Source organism: Macaca thibetana, chromosome 18 (assembly GCF_024542745.1).
Source record: "Macaca thibetana thibetana isolate TM-01 chromosome 18, ASM2454274v1, whole genome shotgun sequence".
In the NCBI taxonomy this organism is placed as follows: Eukaryota; Metazoa; Chordata; class Mammalia; order Primates; family Cercopithecidae; genus Macaca; species Macaca thibetana.
The window spans coordinates 68066587-68094294 of record NC_065595.1 but is presented as its reverse complement, the minus strand read 5'-3'; the positions used below and the strand labels follow the sequence as shown (position 1 = coordinate 68094294).

Sequence of the window (27708 nt, the reverse complement as noted above, 5' to 3'; positions counted from 1 at the left end):
ACCTCGTGTCATCAGTGTCCCTACACTGTCAGGTCTCACTGGACACGCATCCCCGTGACCCTGCGGCTCCTGTTACTGCACTGTCTGTGCTCCCTCTTTCCCCTTCCCTGCCCAACTCAACTTCTGTCCCTCTGCACAGTGCTACAGTGCTTCAGCCCCACACCCCGACGGCAACTGCTCTTGTCAAGTTTTCCAGTGACCTCCTCACTGCCAAGTTCAACAAAGCTTTTTATCCCTCATCTGTCCCGTCCTCTTCAAAGCATCTGATATTGCTGAACTCCACTTGGAACGCCATGGTGTCTCTCCTCTTGGCTTCTGGGACGGCATTTGCTCTGGATGTTCGTACATTTCTCTGGCTGCGCCTTTCCAGTGTCTTCTCCCTCTACTCATTTCTTGAAAATGAATATTTTGGTTCCTTCTATGAGCTCCTCTCACTCTGTGCAGTCCTGGAGAGTCCTCCACGGCCCTGCCTCCCACCTCCTCATTCACGCCTCATATATACGTCTTCAGCCCAGCCCCCAATGCCTGTGATGACACATACCTCAACTCAAATCCAACCTGTTCCCTTTCCATCCCAACTGGTTCTCTCTGCGTTCCTGTCTTGGTGATGGTGCCATCGCCCAGGCACCCACAGTAGAAACCTGAGAGCCCCGCGAGGTGCTTGTTGCTCCACGGTGTCTCATGAACCGGCCACCAGGCCCGGCCATTCTCTACTTGCTCTGCTTCTTTCAGGTGTGCACCCTCCACTCCTTCTCCACTGCTGCTGCTTTCCTTCAGAGTCACCCCTCTCACCTCCCATCTCTGCAACCCAGGGCTCCTCAATATTTTTACTGTGGACCCAGGTGGCAGCCTGGTGAAGCCAAAATTCTCCTCCTCACTGTTAATTCTGGGATATCCACAACAATTGTAAAGGGAAATGGAGAGATGTGTGATTACTTCTTATTCTTTCATTCCATATTTCCTTTCGAAAAGATCCGTGATTTCTGCTGGGCTTGTTGCCTACATGTATAACTGGAGGACACGCTCAGTTTTGGTGGAAAGTCAGTGATCGCAAAGATGCGTCTCTTTCCTATTCTAGTTCGGCAATTCCCTGATTTCAGTCTAGAGACCACTAACCCTAGGTTAATCCATTCAATTCTAACGGCTCCTAATCCATTCTCTATCTTGAAGCCAGAATAATCTTTTGAAAAAGGGAATCTAAGCTTTCGTGATAAAATCAGAATTAAAGGATCAATTCCTTAAATACTATTCTTTCCCCTCATACCTAAGCTTATCAAATGAGCCATGCTCCTTTCTTCACGATACTCTTTTTTTTTTCTTTGCCTGAAACTTCCTTTCTCTCCTTTTCCACATTCCAGTTCTTGTCCATCCTTTGAGATTTTTCTCAGCAGGACTTTCACAGCCTTCCCCGAATTCTCAAGCCAAGGCATGTACCTTGCATGTTCCTGTTCCCTGACAGCCCTATGTGCAAGCCTGGTGGGCACTTTCCACGCTTTTATAAAGGACAGCACTTGTTTGGGTCCCCCGCTGCACTGAGAACCCCTTCAAGGAACATCTGATTTGTTACTGGATCTTCAACATTTAGAGCAAGGCCTGACTCAGGAGTCTGCTGAAAGAATTGAGGACCTGGGAAGTGTCATCAACATGGGCTCCACTGAAGGAAGGTAGCTTATAGCAGAATTAAACTGTTTTGCATTTAAGTAGAAGAGAGTAAATATGGGATTATTACAAATGGGCTAGCATCATCCTATATTCATTGCTTCCTGGGTTGCAAACGTTTAAGAAACTTCCTAAATGATTTGGGCAGAAGATAAACTCTCTACCTATGACCACCTGCTGGCTTCTGGGTCTGAAGTTCTAGCTTTATGTTTGTGGTATTTAGGGACTCTCCCTAAGGGTTTATTTGTAGCAAACCTGTGGGTGGATACTACGTTCCTATAAAACAAAGATGAAATGTTTTGAAACTGGCTTGCATCGAAGATTACACCTCCCTTCTTTAGCCACAGTTCGGGCTTTGAAAACATTTAGCTCCCTCTATAAACATATTTTTTAAATAGGGTTAAAGGCAGCTCATCAGAGACTGTCCTTAGTCATTTCTCCTTCGCTGCTGACGCTGCAGGCGGGGACTTAGATAAACGGAGCATCTAGGTCAAATCTCCCGCGGGCAGCAGGCAGGAGCCACAACCAGGCCAGCTGCTCTCTCACTTGATGCTCAGGCCTGCAAGGCTGTGTCCCTGCCCCACCCAGGGCTGTCAGCCCAACATCGCTGCTTGCTGTGGCCAGGTGGAAATGCAGGGGAACTTGTGGGCACCAGGAGAGCTAGAGTTTATTTTTTTGTTTTTTATTCTTTTTTTTTTTTTTTGACACATCAAGCCTTTTTCATCTTTTATCAAGACCATGTGACAGGGGGTCTCCTTTCCAGGCAATTCTGTTCCTTTCATGACCAGGCCAATTCCTATAAAATTTTACTTACTTTATGGTTTGCCTCAAAATAGAATCTAGGAAATAGATTACCAAGGATACACAGATCTGCCCTCCCTCCTCATGATCAAGGGGCTAGAAGAAACCTTGAGAGCTGCTCTCAGCAGCAGATGCCATGTAGGAAGTCACATGACATTCAATGGTTTCCAAGGAAGAAACACTTAGGAAAGGATGTTTCTTGCTATGTCTGATCTTAACTCCTATGCTGGGGCTTCCCTCTGGTGTGCGGTGGAGGCAGGAAACCTGGGCGATCTTCCTGCCCTAGCACTAAATGGCTCTGTGATCTGAGCTGAGCTGTTTCTTCTGGGCCTCAGTTTCCTTTGGTATAAATAAGGAGACTGAAATTGATTAGAATTCTTGGGCATGCAGTGGGAGGTCTCGAAGTTCTTTCTGATATTTTGAAAAATCTCAACGAAAGCATGCATTTACCTTTTTCAAAGACAACTAAACCACAATCTGCTTTTGCTTTGCTCCTGTCTAGAGCGATGTCAGCTCAGTGTGATGACAGCTTCAGCTTGGCCATCCTCTGATGGAGCTAAATACACGCTTGTTTAATGCAGAATGGGAGAATACATGCTGCTCTGAAAATGCTGCTTGGTGGAGGCCGTACTGCATACGTGGGAGAGGGGACATCAGGGAAAATGAGGCCTCTGCACTTTAAGAAGAGACAGTGTCACTCCTCTCTTTTTTCCTGGACAAGAAGCCCATGGTTCTGAATCTCTCTGTGCCCACTCCCCTCCACATATCCTGGACAGCAGAGACACATAGTCAGGATCAAGAGAGACCTGAGAGGGTGGTACCTGTTCCAGACGGCACTTGAGCACGGCCCACTCCACGTCCCAGGCCGCCTTGTCGCTGGCATACTGCTGCTGCAGCCGCAGTCGGGCACGCTCGTCCTCCCGCAGCTCCGCACGGAAGTCCTCCAGCAAGGTCTTGAAGGCGCTGAACAGCTGCTGGTTTTCCACCACCTGTGGGAACACTGAGTCAGGCTCCACCACCTCCTGCAAGCGTACTTTTTAGGTCAGAAGAGGAGAGGATCTGGCCATCACGGTAGGGTGGGGGTTGTCTCCCAGGTGCTGTTGGCAGTGGGTGCAGGGCGGGTAGGGAGTCTGCAGTTTGCCAGGGAGCAAGGGGTCCCTGTTGCTGGCCATCGGTCTCCTGGGCCTGAGACCGAGGACCTGTTTGATCGGCAGGAAGGTAGAAGGAAGGCTGCCCTGGTGACCTGGCAGCTGTGTTCAGAGGCTGGAACCTGGGCTGGCGCTGTGGGAACCTGCCACAGAGGTGCTCTGGGCCCTGAGGAGCAGGAGCAAGGAAACTCTAGGAGGCCACAGGGAACCGCGAAGCCAGGGCTGCCAGTCACTGTGTGACTTCAGATGTCCAGAACACTGAGTTGGGCTGACAAGACTACCATGGGGGTGCAGATATGACAAGACCGATACACCCACTCATATATATGCTGCCATTCTAGTGCCAGATGTTGTACTAGAGGAAAATTAACAAAGGCCAAGGACTCCTATGCACAAGTCAGATCAGAATCTGACTTGTGGTTACTAAAAGGACACAGATATGACACGCATGGCCACTGTTGGTGGGTGGGTTTAATTATTAAACATTTTGATGCTTAATAATTAAAGCCAAAGGTGAAATGCGCAACCTGTTCATGAAGGCTTTATTGTGGTTCCTTGAGATGGAACTACTAGCCCCCACTTTTCTGCCTCTCAGAAAGGGACAAGCCAGACCCACCCTCACATTTCCAGTATTTGGCACAATCCTTGGCTCATGTTAAGCATGCAAATGTGTCTGGTAAATGAAGAGTGCATTTTTATTACTAATGCGCTTATATCTAACTTAAAATGGTTTATATGTTCTAAAACCTGCCCAGCCTTTTGAAGTCAAATTTCAAAGCCATGATTTCTGTCTTAGTACATTTCAGCAAGGGCATTATATCAGAAAGGTTTGGCCAAATGAATGAAACATGCGGAATCAATTATGGTACCTTGACAATAAAAGCCTCGTGAGCCCATCTCTTCCAATCAGCACTGAAAGCACATCACAAGCTCTCTGGGCGGTCTCAGGGCATTTTTTTTGGTGCATTTATGAAGCAGGAGTTATAAAAGCCCTCTTAAGTCCCATTGGATACAGACAAGCTCTAGTATGGAAAAACAGAGCCCCACCCTCTCAGAATTCCTCATCCCCCAAACTTGATAAACCTCTCCTCCCTGGTTCGGCAAGCACACTGGGGACCCCTCCTTCAGGTTCTGCGCACACACCGGCCTTCACTCCGCAGTCATGCTTCTAAATCCATCTAGTTGATCCACTAAACATACACAAAAATGGTTAAACATATATGGGAGGAATTTAAGATACTTTGGATGGATGTTTGTATTTATATAAAATTGTACAGCCACAAAAAAGAATGAAATCATGGCTTTTGTAGCAACACGGATGCAGCTGGAGGCCATTATCCTAAGCAAGTTAACGCGGGAACAGAAAACCAAATACCGCATGTTCTCACTTATATGTGGGAGCCAAACACAGGGTATACTCGGACAGAGAGGGGAACAACAGACACTGGGGATTCCAAAAGGGGATGCAAGGAGAGGGGCAAGGGTTGAAACACTACCTATCGGGTACTACGTTCACTACTTAGGTGACGGGGTCATTAGAAGCCCACACCTCAGCATCATGCAATATACCCATATAATAAACCTGCACATGTACCCCCGAACCTAAAATTATATATATATTAAAAAATATATTATATACATTTATAATTATATATTTTATATAATTTATATATTCAAAAATAAAGTTGTATTAAAAAGAGAAATTCTTTAATATGAGCAGATTTATTATAGGGATCTCCATAGTTGTCGCCAGTATTTAATCGAGTAGACTTTTTTTTTTTTTTTTTTGAGACAAAGTCTTGCTCTGTCTCCCAGCCTAGAATGCAGTGGATCACGGCTCACTGCAGCCTCAACCTCCTGGGCTCAAGCAGTCCTCCCACCTCAGCCTCCCAAGTAGCTGGGACTATAGGCGTGTGCCGCCACACCCAGCTAATTTTTGTATATTTGTAGAAACAAGGTTTCATCATGTTGCCCAGGCTAGTCTCAAACTCTGGTCTCAAGTGATCCACCTGCCTCAGCCTCAGAAAATGTTGGAATTGTAGGCATGAGCCACTGTGCCCAGCTACAATGGACTTTTGATGGAGTAGAAAGGCCTGTTTGTTCATATTTATTGCTCTTTTTCTCACAGGGAACAATTTTTACTTTAATAACTCCGGGACAAAAGGCATTAAGAGTACAGTTCAGTTAACATTTGAAGAACTCAGAAGCTAGGGAACTATCTATGAGTCTTATATATTCTTACCAACCAACTGAATAGAAATAAATTAGCACTATACTCAAAGACATGCTCGTCAAATATGTGAAGCTGTGACAAACACAGAACAGTTTTTAAAACTCCACGTCAAAAAGTACCTAAAAATTAGCCAGGTGTCATGGCTCTTGCCTGTAGTCCCAACTACTCAGGAGGCTGAGATGGGAGGATGGCTTGAGCCCAGGAGTTCAAGGTTACAGTGAGATACGATCACACCACTGCCCTCCAGTGTGGGTGACAGAGCAAAACCCTGTTTCAAAAAAAAAAAAATCTAAAACTTATCTAAGTACAGTTGAGTGATAAGACGTGTCACAACAATCTTTTCAGAAATATACATCTTCATATAGAATTTGTTTGCTGAATAATCACATATATTTTGTGGTAGATTTGTTTGGGAGTTTCATCTTTGGATTTTAAATTAAAAATCACTGCTTTTTGAGTCAAGAGTGTTTCAAGCAGAAAATAATGGTAATAATTTTGATCCAGTTTTTGGAGAAGTCATTTAATTTTCACTGAAAAGAAAGCAGAAAACCATATAATACATTGTTATATGTAATCAATAGTTTCCTATGAATGCCAAGTTACATATGGTATCAGACTATGCTGTTCTTGGCCCATACACCACACGACATTAGAATCAGAACTGTACAGTCCTCTTGCAGATTGGAAACCTGGTTTCTCTGGTAGCAAGTACTTTTTGGCTTTAACAGATACTGAATTCAATAAAATCTAAGCCTTAATGATTTATGCACATTTGCATCAGAGTAATCAAAACAGTGCTCTATTAAACCAGGATAATATTAATCAACGTGGAATGAGCTCCAGAATTGCTTTGGGGTGAAGGTGGCCAAAGGGAGCAAAAGAGCCCAGCTCAATGCTGTTGGTACCTGTTATCATCATTCCCCAAGAGCAGCATGTGGCACAGCAGGAAGCCAGGCCAGCTCCTACCATTAGCACACAACGGCATAAGTAGACGTCCATGTCAACATTTCTGAAGACCCAGAATGAGCTGTAGATGGCCATGATTTTTCTGATGACTTTCACACACATGAAAAAAAAAAGTAACGATAATTACTAATATTATAGGTGTTTCCTATGGCCAGGGGGTGTACTAAATTACCGCCAACATGACCTTATTTATATGTCACATCAATTTTGAGTGCATACGCTATGTTCCCCATTTTACAGAGGAGGAACTACGGCTTGGAGTGGCTGAGGGCCAAGGTTCTACTGTCAAGGAAGTGAGATCCTGGACTGCAGTCCAGGTCGTCCCCTTCCAAGGCCAACAAACGGAGCCAGGAATATTCGAATTCTGACATTATACCCTGCCAAGCCTTTTTCTTCTTCTTCTTCTTTTTTTTTTTTTAACTTCACCTTGCAGAAGCCATCTAATCCCCATGAAGCTAATTCCATTTCCCATATCAAGGGAAATTAATGATAGTGAGTCATTCTGAGAGAATACCTAAAAGTTAACTTCTCTTATTTTTTTTCCCCTGGTGGCACCCCTTGCTGGGCTACCTTTTGGGTAAAAAGATGACCCAAATCAAGTCAAGAATCAAATGAAGACTCAGGTCCATTAAGACGTCTTTATGATGTAAGTCTTCTTGGACGTGGGACTTTCTGAACCTTTTGTGCCGGGGTCTAGGATGCAACCTTTTAGCTTGTACATGTGTTGAGTGTAGGTCAGTTTCAACTCAAAAATCGGGCTTTTCATTCAGAGATCAGCTGGCTGATTTTCTAGCAAAGCAGCAGGATAAAAAGCTTCCAACTATTTCCCTCTCCTCCACCTACGGGCATTCCAGCCTCACCTAGCTCAGCTCTCTTGAGTGAGACTTACAATGTGCTGTAATACGTCAAACTTTTTAACAGGTTCAGAATTGGTCTTTGGTCCATCAGACTGCTATCCAAGTCTATCTAACCAAGTCTAATATTCAAGTCTATTAATAAGTATTACTAATAGAAAGTGAAATGGAAGTTTGTAGATAAGGTAACGTATCAAGGTATGTGTGATGCAATGCTGGCTATTTTTCAAAATTGTTCTTGCCTAAGATTTCTAGGATTTCATCAGGTGAAATCACAGCTCTACAAAAGAGCTAAACCACCACCAACTACTTTGCTTGCATCAGAGCCACTAACTTTATAACAGATTATAAGCTTAATCTGAAGCTGGAACACACATACTGACCTGCTGCTATGGGTTAACCCACAAAACAACAGTCACAAAATAGAGATGACAGCATCCACGTTTATTTAGGCTCCTTGACAGAGGCAGGGGAATTCCGGAATGATGCAGTAGCTGCTCAGACCCCCACAAGGCACGCATAGCTCCTTTTAGAGACCTCACTTAGCATTCAACACAGACAACTCCTCCACCAGCAGGAGTCCCTGGAGAAATTCTTTACTGTGAGATTAGCTAGAATTGATACGTTCACACAGCCGGCAACATTTTTATAAATGAGCCATTTGTTGTTCTCCTCAACGTAACCTTCACTGTTACATCCAGAAAAGTTCTTTTCTAAAAACCATTATCCCCTACAGAGAATGGGCCACTGAAGACAGACCCTGAAAATATAATCGATTAATATCATGGGAATTAGAGTCATTTAGACACGGAAGTCCTCTGCCCTCTGGCCAAGAGTCTGCCCGGCGATCCCGTCCAGGAGGGTTCTGGGCTGCGGTCTCTACAGTTGTCACCGAGAGCTTCCCAAGAACGAATGTGGATCCGGGAAAGAATAGATGAGGCACATATTTTATAAGCTGTAAACACAGTTTTCAACCCAAAGGCTTAGGAAACCAGGGCAAGTCTGATGAAAATCAGGTGGCCACTAGGGAAGAAACTTATTTGTGAGGTCCCAGGTTGAGTTAGGCACTTTGGAAGGCCTGTGGCAAACTGCTGGCCATGGTTGACTCTGGGAGGTAGGACGGGGCGGGGAGAGTCCTTCCACCAAGGACCCATCTGTGCATGTGAATTTTTACCTCACGCAGGGGCTACTTTCGGAGTGACAGAACAACTGCCACCACAAGTACATGGCAAAGATAAAACACTTCACGATCCCAAGCTCTGGTCTGGTTCCTTTTACAGAAAGAGAAGCATGCCTTATAGGGGAGGCCTCCCAGTTGCAGGATAAACTGAAGAATGAACCACAGTATGACGTACAAAATTGAAATGTAAACACCATCTAGGCTCAAGAGAACTTTCTTATAAAAAAAAAAAAAAAGTCAGGCAGATCACAGTTCTGATGTGAGGCCTCCTCTGGCAAGCGTGCAGTTTTTGCAACTTGGGCAAGCAAAGGTGGGCAGCCTGCATGGCCAGAAAGGAAGACTGCTGGGGCCTGGGAGAGCCACAGCCCCGGAGGCCCAGGGAGCCAAGGGCTTTCTGTCTGCAGGAGAAAGGCTGACTTTTCAGGCAGCCCCTGGAGGCCCTAATGCAGCACAGGAGCCCCGACAAAGAGCAGAGGTCCAGGGAAGTGGAGTCTACTCACTTCTGAGGCTGGACTGGGTGAGGCTCTTTAGTGACCTGTAGCAGGTGAAGACTGAAATATGAAATACAATTCCTTCAGCTCTTGCTATGAATTTTATATTAGGTTCTTCATACTTTTTTTTTTTTTACTTAGTTGTTTTATTAAATGATAAAGAGAATTAGGTCACATCCCTGAATGAGAAAGTAACTTCTTTTTAAATCAGTTAACCCAAGTAGGGAAAAGGAGCTGCTGGCGCCCCAGGGCCATCATTCCCACACCATTCATCACCTTGTGTGAAGAAGCTGGATTCCAGGAATTACGAATCAGTATGAAATGCATAAACAGCCTTAGGAATGCTGACCCCAAATGCTTAACGCAGTGGCAAGAGTCTTGGAGCTCAAGGAGAACTAGACGATTCCCTCTGAAAAGCATTCACTGTGGCTCTAGAGCTACCAGGTCATGACCATGAACTCACGTAGCTGAACACTGGGAACCAGGGAGTGTCTGCAGAGCCAAATGTCCGCCAACCTGATGATTTGTTATGAGCCATCCCAAGGTTGATCAGTGTATGCAGTTGTTTTTTAAACCTCTGCGGACATGATAAATGTTGCCATCTACTCGAGTTCAATTGTGAGAATGTTCCATATGTCACAAAGCAAAGACCAAGGCCTGAGGAACACTGTGACTGAGAACTTGTGCTTGGGAAAACGGCTTGGCTAGGTTTCCCATGCTACTAATCGCCTTGCGAGGTGCTCGGCGTTTCTGGAACGGCCCGGCTCTGTGCAGCTCTGCGAGACACGTGCCCTGGCTCTTGCATCCCAGCTGCCTGGCTAATACTCATGCCAGTCACAGAGAGGCAAATCCTCTAACTGGGAATGTTCCCTCCCAGAGAACCAGCTGTCGTTACAGTAGAGCTCGTCCATCTTCCGTCCTTGGACAGATGAGTGTTGTGCACGCAGTAGTGAGCTCCCTACTCACTACTGTGGACACTGGCCCACTCGGCAGACCTGGGTCTCGGTGTCTGGACCCCACCCGGCCACCTATCCACGTGCTTCTATAACACGCGGCCCGCAGTGGAAGCTCACGGGTCCATCTCTCGCTAAAAACTAGTGTTGGAAGAAGCAGGAAGCAAAGGGAAAACGACATTAAAATATGCCGAATGTAAGGTTCCAGCTGAGTGACTTCACATTATTTTCCACCCTGAGAGTAACGTTTTCCATGACTGTTGTTTAGAAAACCAGATGTGCGAGGTGTCTCCTTGTCCAGAGCATCTGCGTGAGTGCGTGGGAAACACGTTGTCTTAGATGCAGCAGGTTTGCGGTGAGGTGGGAACAGTGGCCATCAGTGGCAATATTATGGGAGGCAAGCACACATGCTTTATGAGATTGAATGACAACATTTCTTTCAAAAAAGTAAAATTAGTAGATTTTAAAGCATTATTTGCAAAGTAGCATTTTCATTTCTAACTAGATTATTGCTTGAAAACTCATTCCATGACCTAAATTCTCCCATGAACAATGGCATAACAGCATACTTTCTGATAGCTGTGAATAAAAGTTCCTTTGAAAGTATCATCTCCTTCTTAAGTCACGTTATTCAGGGAGAATGAAGGGGGGACGGGTGTACATAGGAAACAGCTGTTTAGGTGTGAAAATCTGATTGTATAGAGAGGGAGCAGGGGGAACCCAAATTCCCCTCAGCCTACACTCAGAAGGTCGCCGCCTGTCATCTGGATCCGAGCCAGCGCTCTGGCGACAGCCCGCTCCCATTAGAAGCAGCGGCTCTGGGCCCCGGGAGCCCGGGCCAGGGAGGAGCAGCAGTTGCGGCGTCCAGTGCAGAGGGAGTGCCCCAGAGTGTCTACAGCTGAGAGGCTAGAGCCGCGCCCATATGACTGCCGCCCCCCGCGGCCACCTGGCCCTGCGCCCTCAGCCCAGAACGCAGGCCTCCTAGGACAGGGGCGTCCAGCTGCACCCCAGGAGCCTACTGAGAAGCTTTATTATCATTAATACATAATAAAGCTGGGTTAGAGGGGACTCAGAAGCCTGGGAGCGACAGAGCGTTAACACAGGGTCCTACTCAGGAGCTCCTTACTCCAAATCCTCCGTCACTCACATTTTGGTATAAAAATGCAGGCAGTTTGGATGTTATCAGTAGTATCTTTTGGTTTATTAAGTAGAGTCTATTTCTATGGTGTTTGGCAACAATAACAGCTACTTAATAACACTGAAGTCTCACCTCTCATTCCACATACTTTTTTTTCAAGGTGTCATCAAATACTTTTATCTGGGAGCATTATGTTTCAAGTGGGCCAAAGAGAACTTGAAATATTTCTTCCACGTTGGGGGATTTTTTTTTTAACTTGTCCTTTGCTTCTTATATGTTATGCTGCCAAATGAATGATGCTGCCAATGACAGACTCTCTGAGGTAAATTCACTGGCCCCAGCAGGGACACCACCACTGATCTGGCCTTACAACAGTCCTTATTTATATGGGTAACTCAAATGAAAGGGTGGGCTGACATTGAGATGAAAGGCTTGATGAGGTGATTTCTAGGAAAAACCCAGCATCACAAATGACAACAGGTGACCGCAGTCAGGCAGTGGAATTTTCTGCTACCTGAACACCAACATTGGAAACAAAATGACACAAATGTGGCTTAGCAGTCTCCTCTCCCTGGTGTGGGCAGGGTGACGGGCTCGGGTTGAGGCACCCACCTGCTTGTGGGACTGTCCCCTGTCCGTGGTCTGCAGCCGTAAGCTGTGGTCTCCCATCTGCACCCGGGAGTGTGGGGAGTGCTCCCCGACTGGAAAGCCACAGCCTCGGTCACTGTCGTCGTGGTCTGGGCCATCCGCCTGGTGACTCCCCTGGACTCCAAGCTCCCCGAGCCCGGAGAGGGTCTCTGGATGCTCACCCTGAAACAGGCAGGAGGTGACGATCACAGTTTCAGCCAAATCCTTTTGCTGTAGAGCCTGATTTTCACTGTTTGAGGATAATGATCCATGTTATGGATTATCAGTGCCTATACTTCTCAGTCCTTACCCCTAAAATGCTCATTTTGGCCATTTCACTCATAGGCACTTTCTGCATTTAAATAGCACAGGGTGGGTGCTCAACTTATTAGAAGACATTAAGAGAAGACATTAGAAGACATTAAGGAGAAATTTTAATTCTACTGTTTTTTAAATTAGTATTACTAATAGCTATGGTTTTGTAAGTTAAAGGAGGAGGAACTCCAGAGTACTAATCAACAGGAAACTTTAAAACGATTTCTAGGCTTTGCTTAATAATGGTTTTCTATGTCACGGATAGTTGGAAGCTGGCGGAGTTAGTTTTTGAGACTTTCTTCACCCTGAGGAAAGAGAAGCACTGTATTTTCCCATTCCTAGGATGAGAACTTAGAATTACATACACTGTTCCCTAGAATGAAAACCAGACAAAAGGTCTTCGGGAGCTAAAAAGAAACCATCTATTCACAATGCCTCGCAGTAGCTGGCCAAGAAGCCAGGGTCGTGGATGTACAGAATACACAGAACACCAGTGGCTCCCGCCCCGGGTGCACCAGGAAGCAAGGCCAGGAAGGAGCCCGCAGTGCAATCAGTCACTCTGACGTAATCAATACAAAAGCAATCAGAAGGCAAAGATCTCTGTTCTGTTTCTATTATAAACCTAGGAATTGAGGCATAACAGGAAGAACATATACAAATTCCAGAGGTGGCAAAGTGAGTCATCTGAAGCTTAGAAAAGATCCTTTTAAAACTAACTGTGTGGGCAGGACGGCTTTTCACATCTAGGAACAAAACTCAAATAGAAAGAAGAGCAAGTTTTAGAAACTAGCTTTTACAAACCAGCCAGGTTGAATGAGATGGTGCAGGACCTCAGGGTGATAACATCAATGAATTGATAAACGAGCAGCAAAGGAGACAGGAGCGAAACTTTGCTACAGCGTGGAGTTATGGACCAGGGCACTCTTAAAACTAGGTCACAGCATAGCACGGAATTCTTAGTTTCATATATAACTGGACAAGCTGCTGCATTTCCATTTCTTGGATCAAAATTGACAAAACAATTTAAAATAATAATGACTTCACCACAACGCAAAATATCCATGTGGCAAAACTGCAATTGTATCCCATGAATATGTACAAGTAAAAAAAGAGAGAGTAGATATTGAGCAGGCAACCAACAGCACCTGCCTCTGCCAGTCCCTCACGAACATCACGCAGGTTTCATAGGGAAGTCTGTGGTTTTCTTCATGTCGTTCCTGCACTATTCTCAGTAAGTTTATGCCTAGCACTGCATACCTGTTCTTGCTACTGTAATGTTACTTCTGTTATATTTGCTTGTGTATAGGAAAATGATGGATGTTTCAGTCACCTGTGTTCAATTTTCTCTTATCTAAGCGTCTGTATGAATTGCTCTAAATGTTTTTTGTAGCAATATTAGATGTTAATCAAATATTGAGAAATAAAATAATAGAACATGACTGTGTGTAGGGTGTGTGGGGAGATAGCAGTGTCTGGGGTCAAGAACAAAACAGATGCAAATAAAAGGAACTCGACAGTGGAGTTACCTCAGTGAACTCCTCTCCTTCCTCCTCCATCTGCTTCCCTTGCCGCCAGTGTTTCAGCAGCCACCTGAGTTTGACGTAGAAGAGGAAAATGTTCTGCTTCAAGGACCGGAGCTCCTGCTGCATCAGATTCTTCTCATCACTCCAGGTTCGCTCATGGAGGCTGTTTTGCAAAGCCAGGCTGTGCATTTCCAGTTCTTTCCACCTCAAGGCATAGAGGTGCTCCTCCTCCATCTTGAACGGAACAAGAGACAGTGTGACAAGCGACTAATCCAATCCGCCACCCAAACCAAACCAAGAGTCCCTGCAAACTGCCACTCAGTCTCTGTCATGCTGCATATAAGATATGAAACACAGGAGCCCCCAGAAGTTTAGTTTGATTAAGGGCTTCAGACGTTTCCTGTTGACAAAACCCCATGAATCTTGTGATTCAGAAACAAGTGCTATTTCAAAATAAGGTATTGTGACAATTTTTCATTGCCAAGTCTCTCATGGTGTTTTATATGTCTCGGAAGTGCGGCTTACCACTGACTTAAATCCCATGTAAGCAGATTCCGTTTCCCCTCTGTACATGGGCTGGGCACTCAAACGTACATTAAATTGTAAAGAAGAAAAGAAGTGGAAATCCTTCCCCTCTACTTCCTGAGCCCCCTGACTCCCCACAGCCCTGACAGAAGAGAACCCCAGCTGGTGGAGAGCACAGCAGGCTGGGTGGAAGGAATTCTTCCAAGTACACAGGCCTCGACTGCATACAACAGCGAGGAAACAGAAAAGTGGGTCTGAGAGCCTATTTCCATGCTTAAAGACTTGACGTTCCTATTAGATGTGCATATCTCTTAGGAAAAGTGTCACTGAAAAAGTATCTTGCATCTCCACATTAAATTCCTGTTTTTTAAACACCCCTGGTATAGACACTCTTCTAAGCAACAAACGATAATTGTGTATCAACAATGAAAAGCAAAAGAGTGAATAAAATACCGCTTTGCACATAAGGGCACAAGAATAGTATCTATAAATAATATTTACAGTAGCTAAAGTGATACTATGGGATCAAAGCTTTGTGTTCTATAGACCAATAAAAGGTTCGAATGCCAGCCTGAAGGTTATCAGCTGTCCTCTCTTAACACTCCTTCTTATGCCAAAAACCAAGGAAGGGATTTATTTTTCTCTTTAAAGTACTAGATTAATTCTCAGAGGCCATGGGAATAGAACCACAGCTGCCGGAGGCCAATGCGCTGAAGGCCAGTGAAGATTCAGAGGCAGCTCTGCAAAGGTCCACAGGTCTAGACAACGACCTGGTGGCTGTTCTCCTGATACCTGACCTTTATTGTAGTTTTGGCCGAAATAACAGAAAATAGGTGATTTTATTCACCATCTCAGCAACCTTTAGCATTCCACCACTGTTCTCCCCTGTGGACACAAGGGCAGCCTAGTGCACCAGACACCCAGCATCTGCAATTTCCTACTGGTAAGTCAACGTGGTATTTTTTTGGGTGGGGGAAGTGTATTTAACATTTCACACTGAAGATGTAACAGTCATGGGATCTTTTGCACCATCTGGTTTGAGTTAGGTACATGACAATAGAAGAGGCAGTTAATCTATAACAAAGATCAGTAATTAAAAAGAAGGGCGGTCTGGTCTCTGGTCTCTTGGTCATTCACAGAACAAGAACAATGAGGAAGAGAGTTCATCTATAATCTAAGAAACAAAACTGCAAACATGTTCATGACTCAGTCTCCAGGACTTAACTTTGCCCTTGACATAATCCATTTAGAAAGTCCTGTAGTTTTATTTTCTTTTACAAGTCTTAGCCAACTGACTCCTGCTAGGCAGGCTTCACTGGCCTCAGGGGCCATGTGAAGATAATGTGAGCCCCTTCCCCGCCTGGCTCTGGAGAGGTGCCGGGCCCGGCTGTGGAGAGGCGCCGGGCCCGGCTGTGGAGAGGCCCCGGGCCCGGCTGTGGAGAGGTGCCCGGCCCGGCTGTGGAGAGGTGCCCGGCCCGGTGTGGAGAGGCGCCAGGCCCGGCTGTGGAGAGGCCCTGGGCCTGCCTGTGGAGAGGCGCTGAGACACTCGGACCCGCCTCCAGCACTGCGCCCAGGCCCTCCTGGAGAGCCTTCTTTTCTCTCCCTCACGTCTCCACTGCCCTTTCCAGCTCCTTCTGTTCCACGACTCCGTGAACTCCCCAAGTCTCAGAGCTCAGTCCTCTGCCCTCTGGGCACCTTGGGGGACACTTTCCCTTCCCTTCTGAACAAGCCTGAAGGACATCTCCTACCATTCGAAGGCTCTTCCGCAATACTCCTCCATCATCAACCCACATACTAGAAACACGTGGGCCCCGGACATTGTGCTAGCAGCATCTTCAGTGATAAACTCACTTTTCAAACAATTTTTGGTGCCATGCAAAACTTTTTTGTTTACTTAGGAATCTATCTTTCAAGTAACATGGAATTATTTTCCTCTGATAATAAGATGTGCAATTTGACCCCTAAATGAAACACTTAAAAATTGAGTCATGCATGTAGTGGTAGAAGTTGGCAGAAAGTATTTAGATCTTGGCATTCGGCCCTGCCTTCCCTAAGCTGCAAGGTACAGAGAAGGCACTCACTCCTTTAATCAGTTTGTGACCCACTTAAATCACATGGCCTCAGTCAGCATGGGGGCATATGTGTAGCACACATTCCTTGCCAAAGTAAGTTCTTAGATACACCAGGACTTTATTTGCATAGGATATTTATTTTAAAACACCAAGGTGCTCTATTCAAGATCAACTGCTTTGCTTTGTTTGGTTTTAAAGACACAACTATCTTTCAAGAACAAATACACAGGGGAAGAGCAGCTGCAGCAATTCTGAACCTAGATATCTGTCCACAACTTAATTAGGTTTGGGGTGGCAGGGATTGGGCCGTTCTCATGGATGTCCAGGGCGATGAGTGCCCACATCTGCGAATCCCTTCTACTGGGCACTCTGGGGAAGGATTTGCAGATGAAAGGTAATTAGCGAGAGTAACAGAGGTTAATCAGGCCACAGCTCAAGTTGCGGCAGTTTTCTGAAGGCAATGGCTTAGGGTGAGGTTGCTGATTTTTCTATCAGAAAATTCACCCAACATTAGCAGAGGTGACAGACACTTTTCTGTCCAGTTGCATTTAGGCTGTTACTTGATGTTAGCTGGTACTGCTGCAGGACAGTTTAGATTAGGTATGAGAAAGACCTTGCTGTGACCACAGTGTAGATGCCGAAAAGCATGTGCTAGAGCAGAAAGGTAGAGTTATCTTTAGGGGCATCTGAGGGGACAGCTCTACTGGGTGACCTTCCCATAGGTGCCCGGGAGTCTAGCAGCCTGTACGCAACAGACAGCCTTCTTTGAAAATGCATCGTGGCATTTCTCCTTTGGGGCTGTGCAGTTCACGAAGCGGTTGTGCTGAAAAATCCGTGTTAAATATTTACCTTATGGATCTTGTTTGTAAATATCTCTGTCTCCTCTTGATGCAGTCTGGCCGCCTGCACGAGCTGACCCTGTAGCTCCTCTATGGATACACTCTGCTCAGGTAAAACAGAGGGGCCCCTGAGCTGATCGGTGGGATAAAGGAAGGGGTTTAGTGGAAATGAGAACTCTGCCTGAGGTGATGACGCAGGACAGACATCTGCACAAGCCAGGGACACACACGGAGCGACACAGCATGTGTGGGCGCTGCAGCAGTGGAGTGACTGTGGCAGCTCCCCTGGGGTTTCTCGCTAGACCCCACCGCTCCCTGAGTTACCTGGGGAGGGACAGCTCCACCTGCCCTGCATCTCTTACCCAGGAGGGGAGTGGGCAGCGTCACCCGCCACCATAACCACAAACCAGACTGAGAGAAGAAGGCCAAAGTACACCAGAGGTGACCTTGCTCCCACAGTGGCTTCTGGACGCTGGGATGGTCAGAGCTGACTATGACCGAGGCAAGCATGACCACCTATTACACATCAGCCTCTTGGATTCCCTCCCCAAGTCATGGGGTCTTTCTGAGTTGCATAATTAATTTTTTCATATGCTTTCTTATTAGAGTTTTTCCTGCTCAGCCGAGGGTGTCTTTATCGAGGTGATCTGACCCCGATGCTCAGGGCAATAGGGTGGGGGTTCATCAATAAGCAGAGATGCACGGCTTCAGGCCTCCCAATCGCACATGTTGCCTAAGGAGAATCGCACAAAGATGTACTTACTACATTTAAAGACAGGTGGTGGAATCCGTATCATGACTTTTACTGGTAAAGTCTACCTTTTATGTTCTAATGCCATGATAGAGGAGTCAGTGTCACTACTTTTGAAATAAAATGTGTTTAGAGATGGAAACACTGTTATGCTAAAAATCTCAGGCATCATCAAAATTTAAGCATGACAGTTTACCCACTGGATTATGCTACTTGAAGACAGGTGATTTATAAAACTGAGAATTCGAGTAGATTGTTGCAATAAAATATGTGCTGTTTCACTGGTTCACTCTGAGTCCCTTTAACTCATCTACTACTTCTCCCTGAGGATACTGTTTGCTCCTCCTAATCTGATGGTACCTGGGTAGTCAAGAGTGAAGATCACACCCTAAGAACAGAAAATGCAAAAAATAAAAGAGAAGGGCACTTTTCTTAGCACTGGGGATATGAGAAAGGGGTATTAAGGAAAGAAGAACAGAGACAGAAAATCAGACACTGGGGATTCACCGAGTTTGGCATAAAATTTTGAAAACTAGAGATTTAAACATCCTATTTTCAGAAAACTCAAGAACTTCTGAGAGCATTAAATGCTTCTTTGATTTGCTAGTTGTTCGAGACTATTATAGTCTTTTATACATACGAAGCATTGTTTGGGGTTCTCGGAAAAGATGCATTTCCCTACATGTTGAATTGACCTCAATGACTAATTTTTCATTTCTAAAAGTTCTGTTACTTAAAAAATATGTGTGGTCTTTTATGATAGTGACATATTGTTGTCCTGTTTGGTTGCCTTTAATAACTGTGAACGCACTTATCTGATAGCGTCCATCTGAAAATTCTATTATCTGCAGTCTTAGGGTTGGATCCCATTTGTCGTGTCTGCCAACTCGTGTTCCTGCTGGACGTTACTGGCTTGTGTGACTTCATCTCCTAGGGGCACTTACCTATGGATCTGGTATGGATCTGGGTGGAGGATGTGCCTCCAGTCTGGTTTCCTGTTTGCTGGAGCTCGCAATATTACACAAATCCCTTTCTCTGGGGATTCCCGGACCAAACTGGTAACATCAATTCAAAGCCTGACCCTGGGTGAGGCCAGCTCTAACCCTCCCACTCCTGATGCAGAGCTCTTGCTGGGGAAACAAGTATCCGCACTGCCTCCTCGCTCCTTGCCCCAGGGCCAGCAGGCAAATGCTTCTCTGGTTCATTCATTTCCTTTCTTTCCCTGCGATGTCAGGCCCCATCCTCTGTTCCTTTGGAGCTGCTGAAACCCAAGGCTCCCAGTTACCAGTTCTGGCAACAATCTCCCTAATCCACCCACCCAAGGGCCACAGAGACCGCTCTGGTGCTCAATCGTTTGTTTGTTTGTTTTTGTTTTGAGACAGGGTCTCGCTCTGTCGCCCAGGCTAGAGTGCAGTGGCGCAATCTGGGCTCACTGCAACCTCCACCTCCCAGGCTCAAGCGATTCTCCTGCCTCAGCCTCCCGAGCAGCTGGGATTACAGGTGCATGCCACCACACGCGGCTAATTTTTGTATTTTTAGTAGAGATAGGGTTTTGCCATGTTAGTCAGGCTGGTCTCGAACTTCTGACCTCAAGTGATCCGCCCGCCTCAGCCTCCCAAAGTACTGAGATTACAGGCGTGAGCCACCATGCCTGGCCTTCTGGGTCCCAATTCTAAAATCAATTCCAACTCTTGAAGATTCCCCTAAATTTCCTGGGAATTCAGCAATGTATTTAAGAGGATACTTCGTATTTTATGCAGTGTTTTATTCAGTATTTACTGAGCACCTCCAGTGCTAGGCACCGTCTAAAGCGTGGGGGATACAGCGTTAACACTGTGGCCACACCTGCCCTCGGGGCTTCCCTCCTGTCTCAGGTGTTCCGTGCAGGACTGTTTCCAGGTCACCTAGGCTGCTCTCCTGCCAGCTTTACTTTCCAGCTACACATTACTCTATAAACTCAAAATGTAAAAATCCTCCTTATTTAATGCATTAGGTGCTAGCCAAAAGCTTTATGAGGTGTAAAAACAGACATCCTAATCAAGCGTATTGTTTAAGAAAAGCAAAGATCTATTAGTTTAGTTTCTATAGATTGCATGACTGTTTGAACCACACCTTTGAAGAGTCACAGAAAAGGAGGTCCTACGAGTCTGTTCACGGGGGAAGTCGGATTCACCTGCGAAGGCTCCAGTGTCCTCTGTAGACTGCTGCCTGCTCACAAGCAGACACGCTTAGATTCTCCTTATCTATCAGAAGTTTCATTTTCCTTTATTGTCCATTTTTGCTAATGCAATACTAAAACTCCCACGGACAACTGCTCCTAGCTGGGATGCCAGCGTCACTCCAATGTTACAAAAAACAACATACAAACATGCTATGGCAACAGGTTCAGCCTAGAATTACTCTACTGCCACACAACTGCATACGACCACATACATCTGGAGAAAAGTTTCACATGACACATAAATATCTTCTAAAAAAATAAGTATTTCCCTTTACCACCCAATCCCCAAAGATTTGATTCTTTAAAAAAAACCGTTCTTTGTTCACTTACCTAGGATTCTGATTATACATCAAATTCATTTTGATCTCCCTATTAAAGCAGCTCATCTAAACCAACACCACCCTCACTTGTTTCCGAGGCTGCTGAGACACTAGTCTTGACAACCGTAACCATTCTCCCCACATCAGTGTTCTGAAACTCCCGCCCATGTCTTCCCCAATAGAGCTGCATCCCACACTGATTGACAAAGGCTAACTTCCCCAACTCCAGAGAAAGCGGCTTATAAATTACTTCCCACACCTACGAAGATTATCTTCACAATCTCAAACACAAACAGAAAAGCAAAGCTTTTCATGGCCGTCACTAGAGTGCCTAGCAATACTACTCCTGTATTAGGACAATTCCATCACCAAGACCACGGCTTCATTTTCTGAAGGGTTCCATTTTGTCCTGGCCAGTTTCGCAACCACTTATTTCAAAAGCAGTACATGAGGCCAACACGTGTGCAAATACTTGGCATAAAACCCCATGTAACTTCCTTGGGGCTGGCATTTCACAGCTGAGGCACGTGGGATCGTGAGTGCTTTGTGTGCTTCCTTGATTGAAGGATAAAAGCAGGCACTGAGGAGAAGAGCTCTTTGAGATTTCTGACCCAGAAACTCAATCCTCTGGTCACAGGCCTGGTCTCCTTTATATCTGAAATCCGACCAGCGTCCGTGCATGGTTACTTCTCATTCAGGACTATTTTTAAGGTGCCTCACACATTCCAAACCATTCCACACACCACTCTCTCTTAACAAATGCGAATGTCTCACGTTTGATGGGAACCCCAGGGAGCCAAGTCAGGGAAGAGTCCAGTGCACAGTGTGAGCATCTCGCTAATATCTCCTGAGAAGAGCAGGCAGCAGGAACACTTGTCCTGAAGTCTGTTATTTTTTAGCAGTTCATTTTTGCGTGGTTGCATTAATGTGTTAGTGGGTGTCCGTGGGTTCTGACTTCAGTTTGCTCTGGCTGTGGCTGTAAGAATGCTGGCCTTGGAGAAGCCGCCCCTTTCCCGGGTTTAGTGAATGACGGCGTTGGAGCAGCAGGGCTCCTCCACTGCCCAGATTTGCAATCTGCTAAAATGTGTCATGTGTAAGAATGCACTTCTCTTTCTCCTCTTTAATGTTATAACTGCTGTGGCTGGTACAACTATGAGTAGCAGTCACAGTTTTGGTCTGGCCAAAATGCCTCCATCTTTCAAAATAATAACTTACCTTCTTTCCCCTTTCCCCAAATACAAAAATCCTTAAGGCAAAAGACACAGAGGCGTTTTGTAAGTGCAGCTGGAGACATGAATCCTCTTTAAAAACTTCTGCTCAAAGCCGGGCGCGGTGGCTCACGCCTGTAATCCCAGCACTTTGGGAGGCCGAGACGGGTGGATCACAAGGTCAGGAGATCGAGACCATCCTGGCTAACACGGTGAAACCCCATCTCTACTAAAAAATACAAAAAAAAACTAGCCCGGCGAGGTGGCGGGCGCCTGTAGTCCCAGCTACTTAGGAGGCTGAGGCAGGAGAATGGCGTAAACCCGGGAGGCGGAGCTTGCAGTGAGCTGAGATCCGGCCACTGCGCTCCAGCCTGGGTGACAGAGCAAGACTCCATCTCAAAAAAAAAAAAAAAAAAAAAAAAAACTTCTGCTCAAATATGGAAAGTTTCTTCTTTGATGCCCTGATACTAGGTGTGCTATTGGGCCCCTCCCACACCCCCGAGGAACTACGGGCAGAGAGCTAAAGGGGATCCACACAGGTACAGTCGTGGCTGGCCTGAGGGCAAAATTGGTGGTTATTTCAAGGGAAACGTAGAAGGGAGCAAAGAGAGCTACCGGCGGGACCTGCAGCTGCAGCCCTGCCTCAGTCTGCGTGAAGGTGTCCGTGTTGTGTTTCCCTCAGTTACTCCAGCCGGGTGTGCACAAGTCTCCGGCTGGGCGGCTGGGCTGACTTACGGGGGCTTTGTGTACTGTTTCCATTAGAGCCTCATGGGAAAGCAATTGTTGGCAGCAAATTCAGGGATGTTCTCATTAAAAGGCTTTTAAGAGTTCTGCTCCCCAGAATTATCCATTGTACAATTCCTTAACACAATGTCATATTCAAAGACCAAACTAACAAGGCTGTCAGAGTGACATTCACACCAGGGACGGGGCTGCCTCTCCCGACCCAGGCTCTGCGACAGATCCACATCCAGCTCCTCTAATAAAAGGAAACACTGTGGAGATTCCAAGTGGCTCCAGAACATGCCTTATTAAAAAATAAAATAAAATAAAATAGGATGTGTTTGCAGCATAATTGAGTTTTCTCTCCTGTGTGAAATGTCTTTGTGAATAAAAAACATCAGAACGAGGGATATTTGTTTAGAACTCCTGATTCATACTGCTTCCCCTTCTAGGAAATGATGCTCCCTAGATCTGGCCTTTCACTATGGAGATTTTTAGCTTTCTTGTTAAAATATACAAAATTAAAGGAAGCTAGATGGATGTGGTGCCATTCCATGGCAAGACTGCGGCCGTACAATTAGTTGTTAGAGTGACTCTTTAGAAACGCACCCAGGGGTCAGTGCAGGGCTCTCCCACCGCTACAGATCAGGCCCCTCCGGGGATGTGCTGGGGAGTGGGGGCTGCAGCTGGCTGAAGGCTGTTCTAGACCCAGTTCTGCCACCAACCAGGAGGAGAGTTTACTGGCAAGCCGCTTCACTTCTCGGGCTTCCTTTTTCTCATCTGCAGAATGAGAGCCTTCATCTGTAGACCTGCTGTTCCCTTCCGAGCTGCACCGTTTGGAGATCCTGTGCTGCCCCGTGGCACCAGCTCACTCTGTTAATCTACTTCTTGTGAAGCTTTATTGTCCCTCAGTATTTGGTTTGCTTCAACTCAGTATGCTTCTCTCTCCCAAATCACTCCCAGTTTCTGAAGCTATGCTATGCATTCACGATGGTGACCACTTATCACTGCTCCAGGTTACACAATAAGGACCTAGGAAGAATCCGGGAGGAGAGCTGTCTGACACAGGCTCTAACTGCACACAGCTATGTGTGACACACCTTGAAGGGCAGAACACTTGGAAAGGGAGATGCAGTTCCTGTAAAACCAACCATCAAAGGGAAGGGGGCCGCCCTGTGTAGCCGGAGCTGTGGTTCCAGAAACAGCCCATGGCAAAGAAGGAAGAGCTACAGTGGGAAGGGAAAACTGGCCCCTGACTAGGGGAGCTGTGACATACTTCCCCCTTGTAAGTCCCCAATGGCAGGACATTGCATTCTCTCTCTATTACTAATCATACTTTACACTGACACAGCATCTGGACTTTTAAAGGTGTTTCCTCATTCAACAGCTCCTTGGGAACCCCCTCTTTCTCTCCCGGGTGGGGCGGCCTGTGTCTAAGAGCTTTCACTCTCCCAGGCTTCTGGCAACAGTTCCAACCATGGTCCCTGTGGTAGCTGCAGCCTTGTGTACACTGGGTTACTGTGGTGAAAGAGCCTGCTAAGGGTGCCCACAGGTCAGAAGTGAGCCTCCCTGACTCTACCAACCGGCTGGCAGTATCACTCGAGACCGTGGGATGGTCACACGAGACACAGGCAACAACCGAAAAAGGGGAGCCCTAAGGGGAGTTTCCTCCAGAGCAGGGAAGCCCGGGCTGAGTTTTCATCCCTGTTCTCTGAAACTGCACAAGAAGCCACTGCGCGCTCAACAATCGGCCTGCCTCCAGGGGCTCCCGGTCTGCGGAAACAGGAGGTGGACAGCGCCTGCGGTGAGCTGTCCCTCTGTCTGACAAGCACAGCAGTTCACCGCATGCACCTGCACACACCTGCCTGTCCCAGTGCACACAATGGGTTTGCTGCCAAGTGAGTTCCACCTAGTTCCACATCCTCCTGCCATGTTCCCTCAGGGCCTTGTCCGAGACAGAAAACGTCACGCAGCCAGCCACACAGAAAATGGAAGGGGGGCGGGGATTGCTTGCCCACGCTGACCTCCAGACTGAAGCAGGTCTGGCCTCCCAGCCCATGGCTCCCGGCGTCCCCGTCTGCGCGGCGGTGCAGCTCCCGTGCAGTTCGGAGGCGCAGGCTCTCCCGCTCGTCCCCTCGGGCCGGCCCCAGCTGCCACTCTAGCTGCTCTCTCAGTCTGGACTGTTAGGTGCACGGGAGGGATTTTTGTTTTTTTAAAATTTTAAACAAACAAACAAAAAAAACAAAGGACAAGAAGGTGGAGGCAGGGAGAGGGGATAAAGAAAACAAAAATGGATAAGGGAGACGACTGAGAAAACGACCAAAGAACAGCACAAATAGAAACACCAGCTTAAAGACAGCAGTGGACGAAAGTGAAGAGAACAGACCCAAGATGAGAATGAGCAAAAGGGCGGGTGGACACATCCGAAAAGCAAAAAGAGAAAGTGGGGGTGCAAAACACTGGTTACGGGGCACATGCGATGGCGATGCGTGAATCCGGAACTCAACCGCAAGCACGCTACCCGTGAAGGAAACGGAAAACGAGGCTCTTCCTTCCTTACTTGTGGGTCGAGCAGCCAAAGCCACAGTCCAGGGCGGCAGCTGGGCCATGCACCCAGGCGAGGCTAGGACAGCAGTCCTCGGAGGCCCTCCGCGCCCTCCCCAGCGGCGGCAGGGCGGCACGAGCCAGCAGCGCTTTTCCACCAAAACCATCCTTCTCAGCACCGCGCTCCTCGCCCGCTTTGGCTGATCCTCCAGCGGGAATGGGGGCCTGGGCTGCCTAGGGCCTTGGACTGCACTGTGTCCCTTGAAACACACCCAGGAAGGGACGTGCTTGGTAGCGAGTCTGCTAATTATCCTGACTGTGACATGCGTTTGTCTTAGCCTCCTCACGGCTTCTTCAGCGTGTGGCTGGTTGGTTGAGATACCAAGAGAGGAGCAAGGCCGGCCTGCGTCGAGCCCTATCGCTTCCACTGGGCTTAGCCTCGTGTCTGGGAGGGCCTCTAAACCATGAGCCGTGGCGCAGTTAAAAATAAGACAGGAAAAAGGAAAAAGAAACAAGGCAATACAAGAAAACTTAAAAAAAAAAAAACAAAAAACAAAAAAAACGGAGCCCAACCAAGAGAGAGGATCCGGTTGCCCCGGAGGCTTTAGTACAATGCAGGTTTGAAATCATAACCAAGCAGCCGTGAGCAGCGTGAGCCCGAGTGCAGCAATGCCAGCGAGAAGGAGGAAGAGCAAGGCGGAGCAGGGAGGCGAAGCCACGAGCCCCCTTACCTGCAAGTCTGGGCCCAGCTCCTTCCCCAGGTTCCCGATGGGGGAGTCCCGGGACACGGAAGTCACAGTGGAGAGGAAGCTAGAGGACTCTGTGAGGTGGGGCAAGGGGGATAGGCCATCCCCAATGCGGTTCACCTGCTCCAGGAAGGCCTGAAGCTCTTTCTTGAAAGACTTCATCTTGGCGTTGATGGTCCCCAGCAGGTGAGGCTCCTGCTGGTCCCCCTCGCCCCGCTCCTCTTCACCCTGGAGGCCAGGCCCCGGCGAGGGTGCACCCCCCTGCAGCCCCGCGTCACGGAGGAAGCTGTCGGTGTCCGCGATGAGGTGCTCCACCGTCCGCTCTAGCCGCTGGGCCTCGTGTTTTAGGGTCACTAGGCACTCGGAGTCCTCCCGGGCCTTCAGGAGCTCCGTGGCGCACGGCTCGCTGGCCTCCGATGGCTTCCCGCTCCCGAAGCCCGACGTCTTCTCGAACATCTCCTCCGAGTCACTCTCCCCGCCAACAGGGCCTTCCCGCTTGGGCTGGGGCAGGCGGCTCTCCTCCCCTTCACTCTCCTTCTTGCCTGCATCGCTCTCGGCATCGCTGTCCCGGGGACTGGGGGCACGCAGCCCCAGGTGCGCTGCCAGGTCGCAGCGCTGGATGTTGGACAGCAGCGCATGGTTCTCGTGCTGCAGTTTGAGCACCTTGCCGCTGAGCTCGCTGATCTGCAGCCTGGCTGACTTCAGCTCCTCCTGCAGGGGTGCCCCTCCCCCGGCACCAGGACTCGCACCCTCCCCGAGCCAGCCCGGCTCCCGGGGAGGCTCAAACTTAAACTTGCTGAGCTCGTGGGTCAGCTGCCGGTTGTGGTCTTCGATCTCGGAGATGGACCTCCGGAGCAGCTCCGCTTCCTCTTCCACGAACTGCAGGTGGCGGCGGAGCTCAGTGGAGGACTCCAGGGAGTCGCCGAAGGGTGAGGTAGGAATGCTGGGTGCGTGGTCCCGGCCCAGGCCCTCCCGCTCCTGCTGGCCCCGCATGTCCTCCATCTCTGCCTTGAGGCCACGGTTCTCCACCTCCAGCTCCACGATCTTCCGGCCCAAGATGTTGGCTTCCTCCTCCACCAGCTTCAGCCGCAGCTTCAGCTCGGCCTCCCGGGTGCTGGGGGGCCCGCCTGCTTCCCCCGTGGGCAGGGGGCTGTCCACATCTCCATAGAGGGACTTGTACTTCTGGAGCTCCTGCTCCAGCTCGTCCTTCTCCCGTCCTAGCTTGGCCATCTTTTTGCGCATCAGGAAGGCTTCCTCTTTGGCAAACTGGAGCTGGCACCTCAAATCGGCACTGTCATCCTGCCAGGAGAGAACAGCCCGGGAGAAGGGTTATTTGAAAATACCAAATGTTCGTGTTTTTCATGATTCCCCTCACACCTCGCCCCCAATGCACACAAACATCAAACACCGATCTTCCCGTCGGTGCCGTTGAGTTACACAGAGAAAGACCCAAGACAAAGCAGGGGTGGGCCTGGGGCCTGTGAAAGGCCTACAGTTTGTTGCTTTGCCACAGAAACAAAAGAAACAAAAAAAATTAGTTTGGAGAAAAAAGTGCACGTGGAAATCATCATACAAGTTATGAGCGAAGTAGGGAAAACGAAATGAGGCGCAAAACCCAGCGGGAATGCGCAACACCTCATTGCTCTGTGGATCCCACCTGGTTCCTCACCGGCAGCAGTGAGAGCCAGCAGGACCCCTCACCAAGGCCTGGTGCAGGCAGGCAGCGTTCAGAGCATCTTCCACCCTGCCGCACTCACCACCTCCAACGTGCGGACCTCATTCTTTCAAAGTGCCCGGCAATCCATGAGGTCTGACCAGGATGGGGAAGTCAGGCCACCCCAAATAAGAGCTCAGCTTTCCCCTGGTTTCCT

The 27708-nt window shown here is 47.7% G+C and overlaps 2 protein-coding genes across 11 annotated transcripts in view; both read right to left on the bottom strand.

Moving 5' to 3' along the window:
- MTCL1 (microtubule crosslinking factor 1) overlaps nt 1-27708 on the bottom strand; it is a 125299-nt gene that overhangs the window by 22042 nt on the left and 75549 nt on the right. For 7 of the 10 annotated variants that reach the window (XM_050767349.1, XM_050767351.1, XM_050767353.1 and 4 more), the window contains 6 exons: nt 25823-27136; nt 24572-24727; nt 17335-17457; nt 13892-14122; nt 12036-12233; nt 3282-3449 (listed from right to left, as the gene is read on the bottom strand). In XM_050767349.1, the coding sequence (XP_050623306.1) occupies nt 3282-3449; nt 12036-12233; nt 13892-14122; nt 17335-17457; nt 24572-24727; nt 25823-27136 (2190 nt within the window). The remainder of the gene's footprint in view (nt 1-3281; nt 3450-12035; nt 12234-13891; nt 14123-17334; nt 17458-24571; nt 24728-25822; nt 27137-27708) is intronic. The other 3 variants (XM_050767350.1, XM_050767352.1, XM_050767356.1) reach the window with 2 other exon arrangements.
- The window catches only part of NDUFV2 (NADH:ubiquinone oxidoreductase core subunit V2), a 335006-nt gene that overhangs the window by 294070 nt on the left and 13228 nt on the right, over nt 1-27708 (bottom strand). The gene's annotated exons all lie outside the window — the stretch shown is intronic.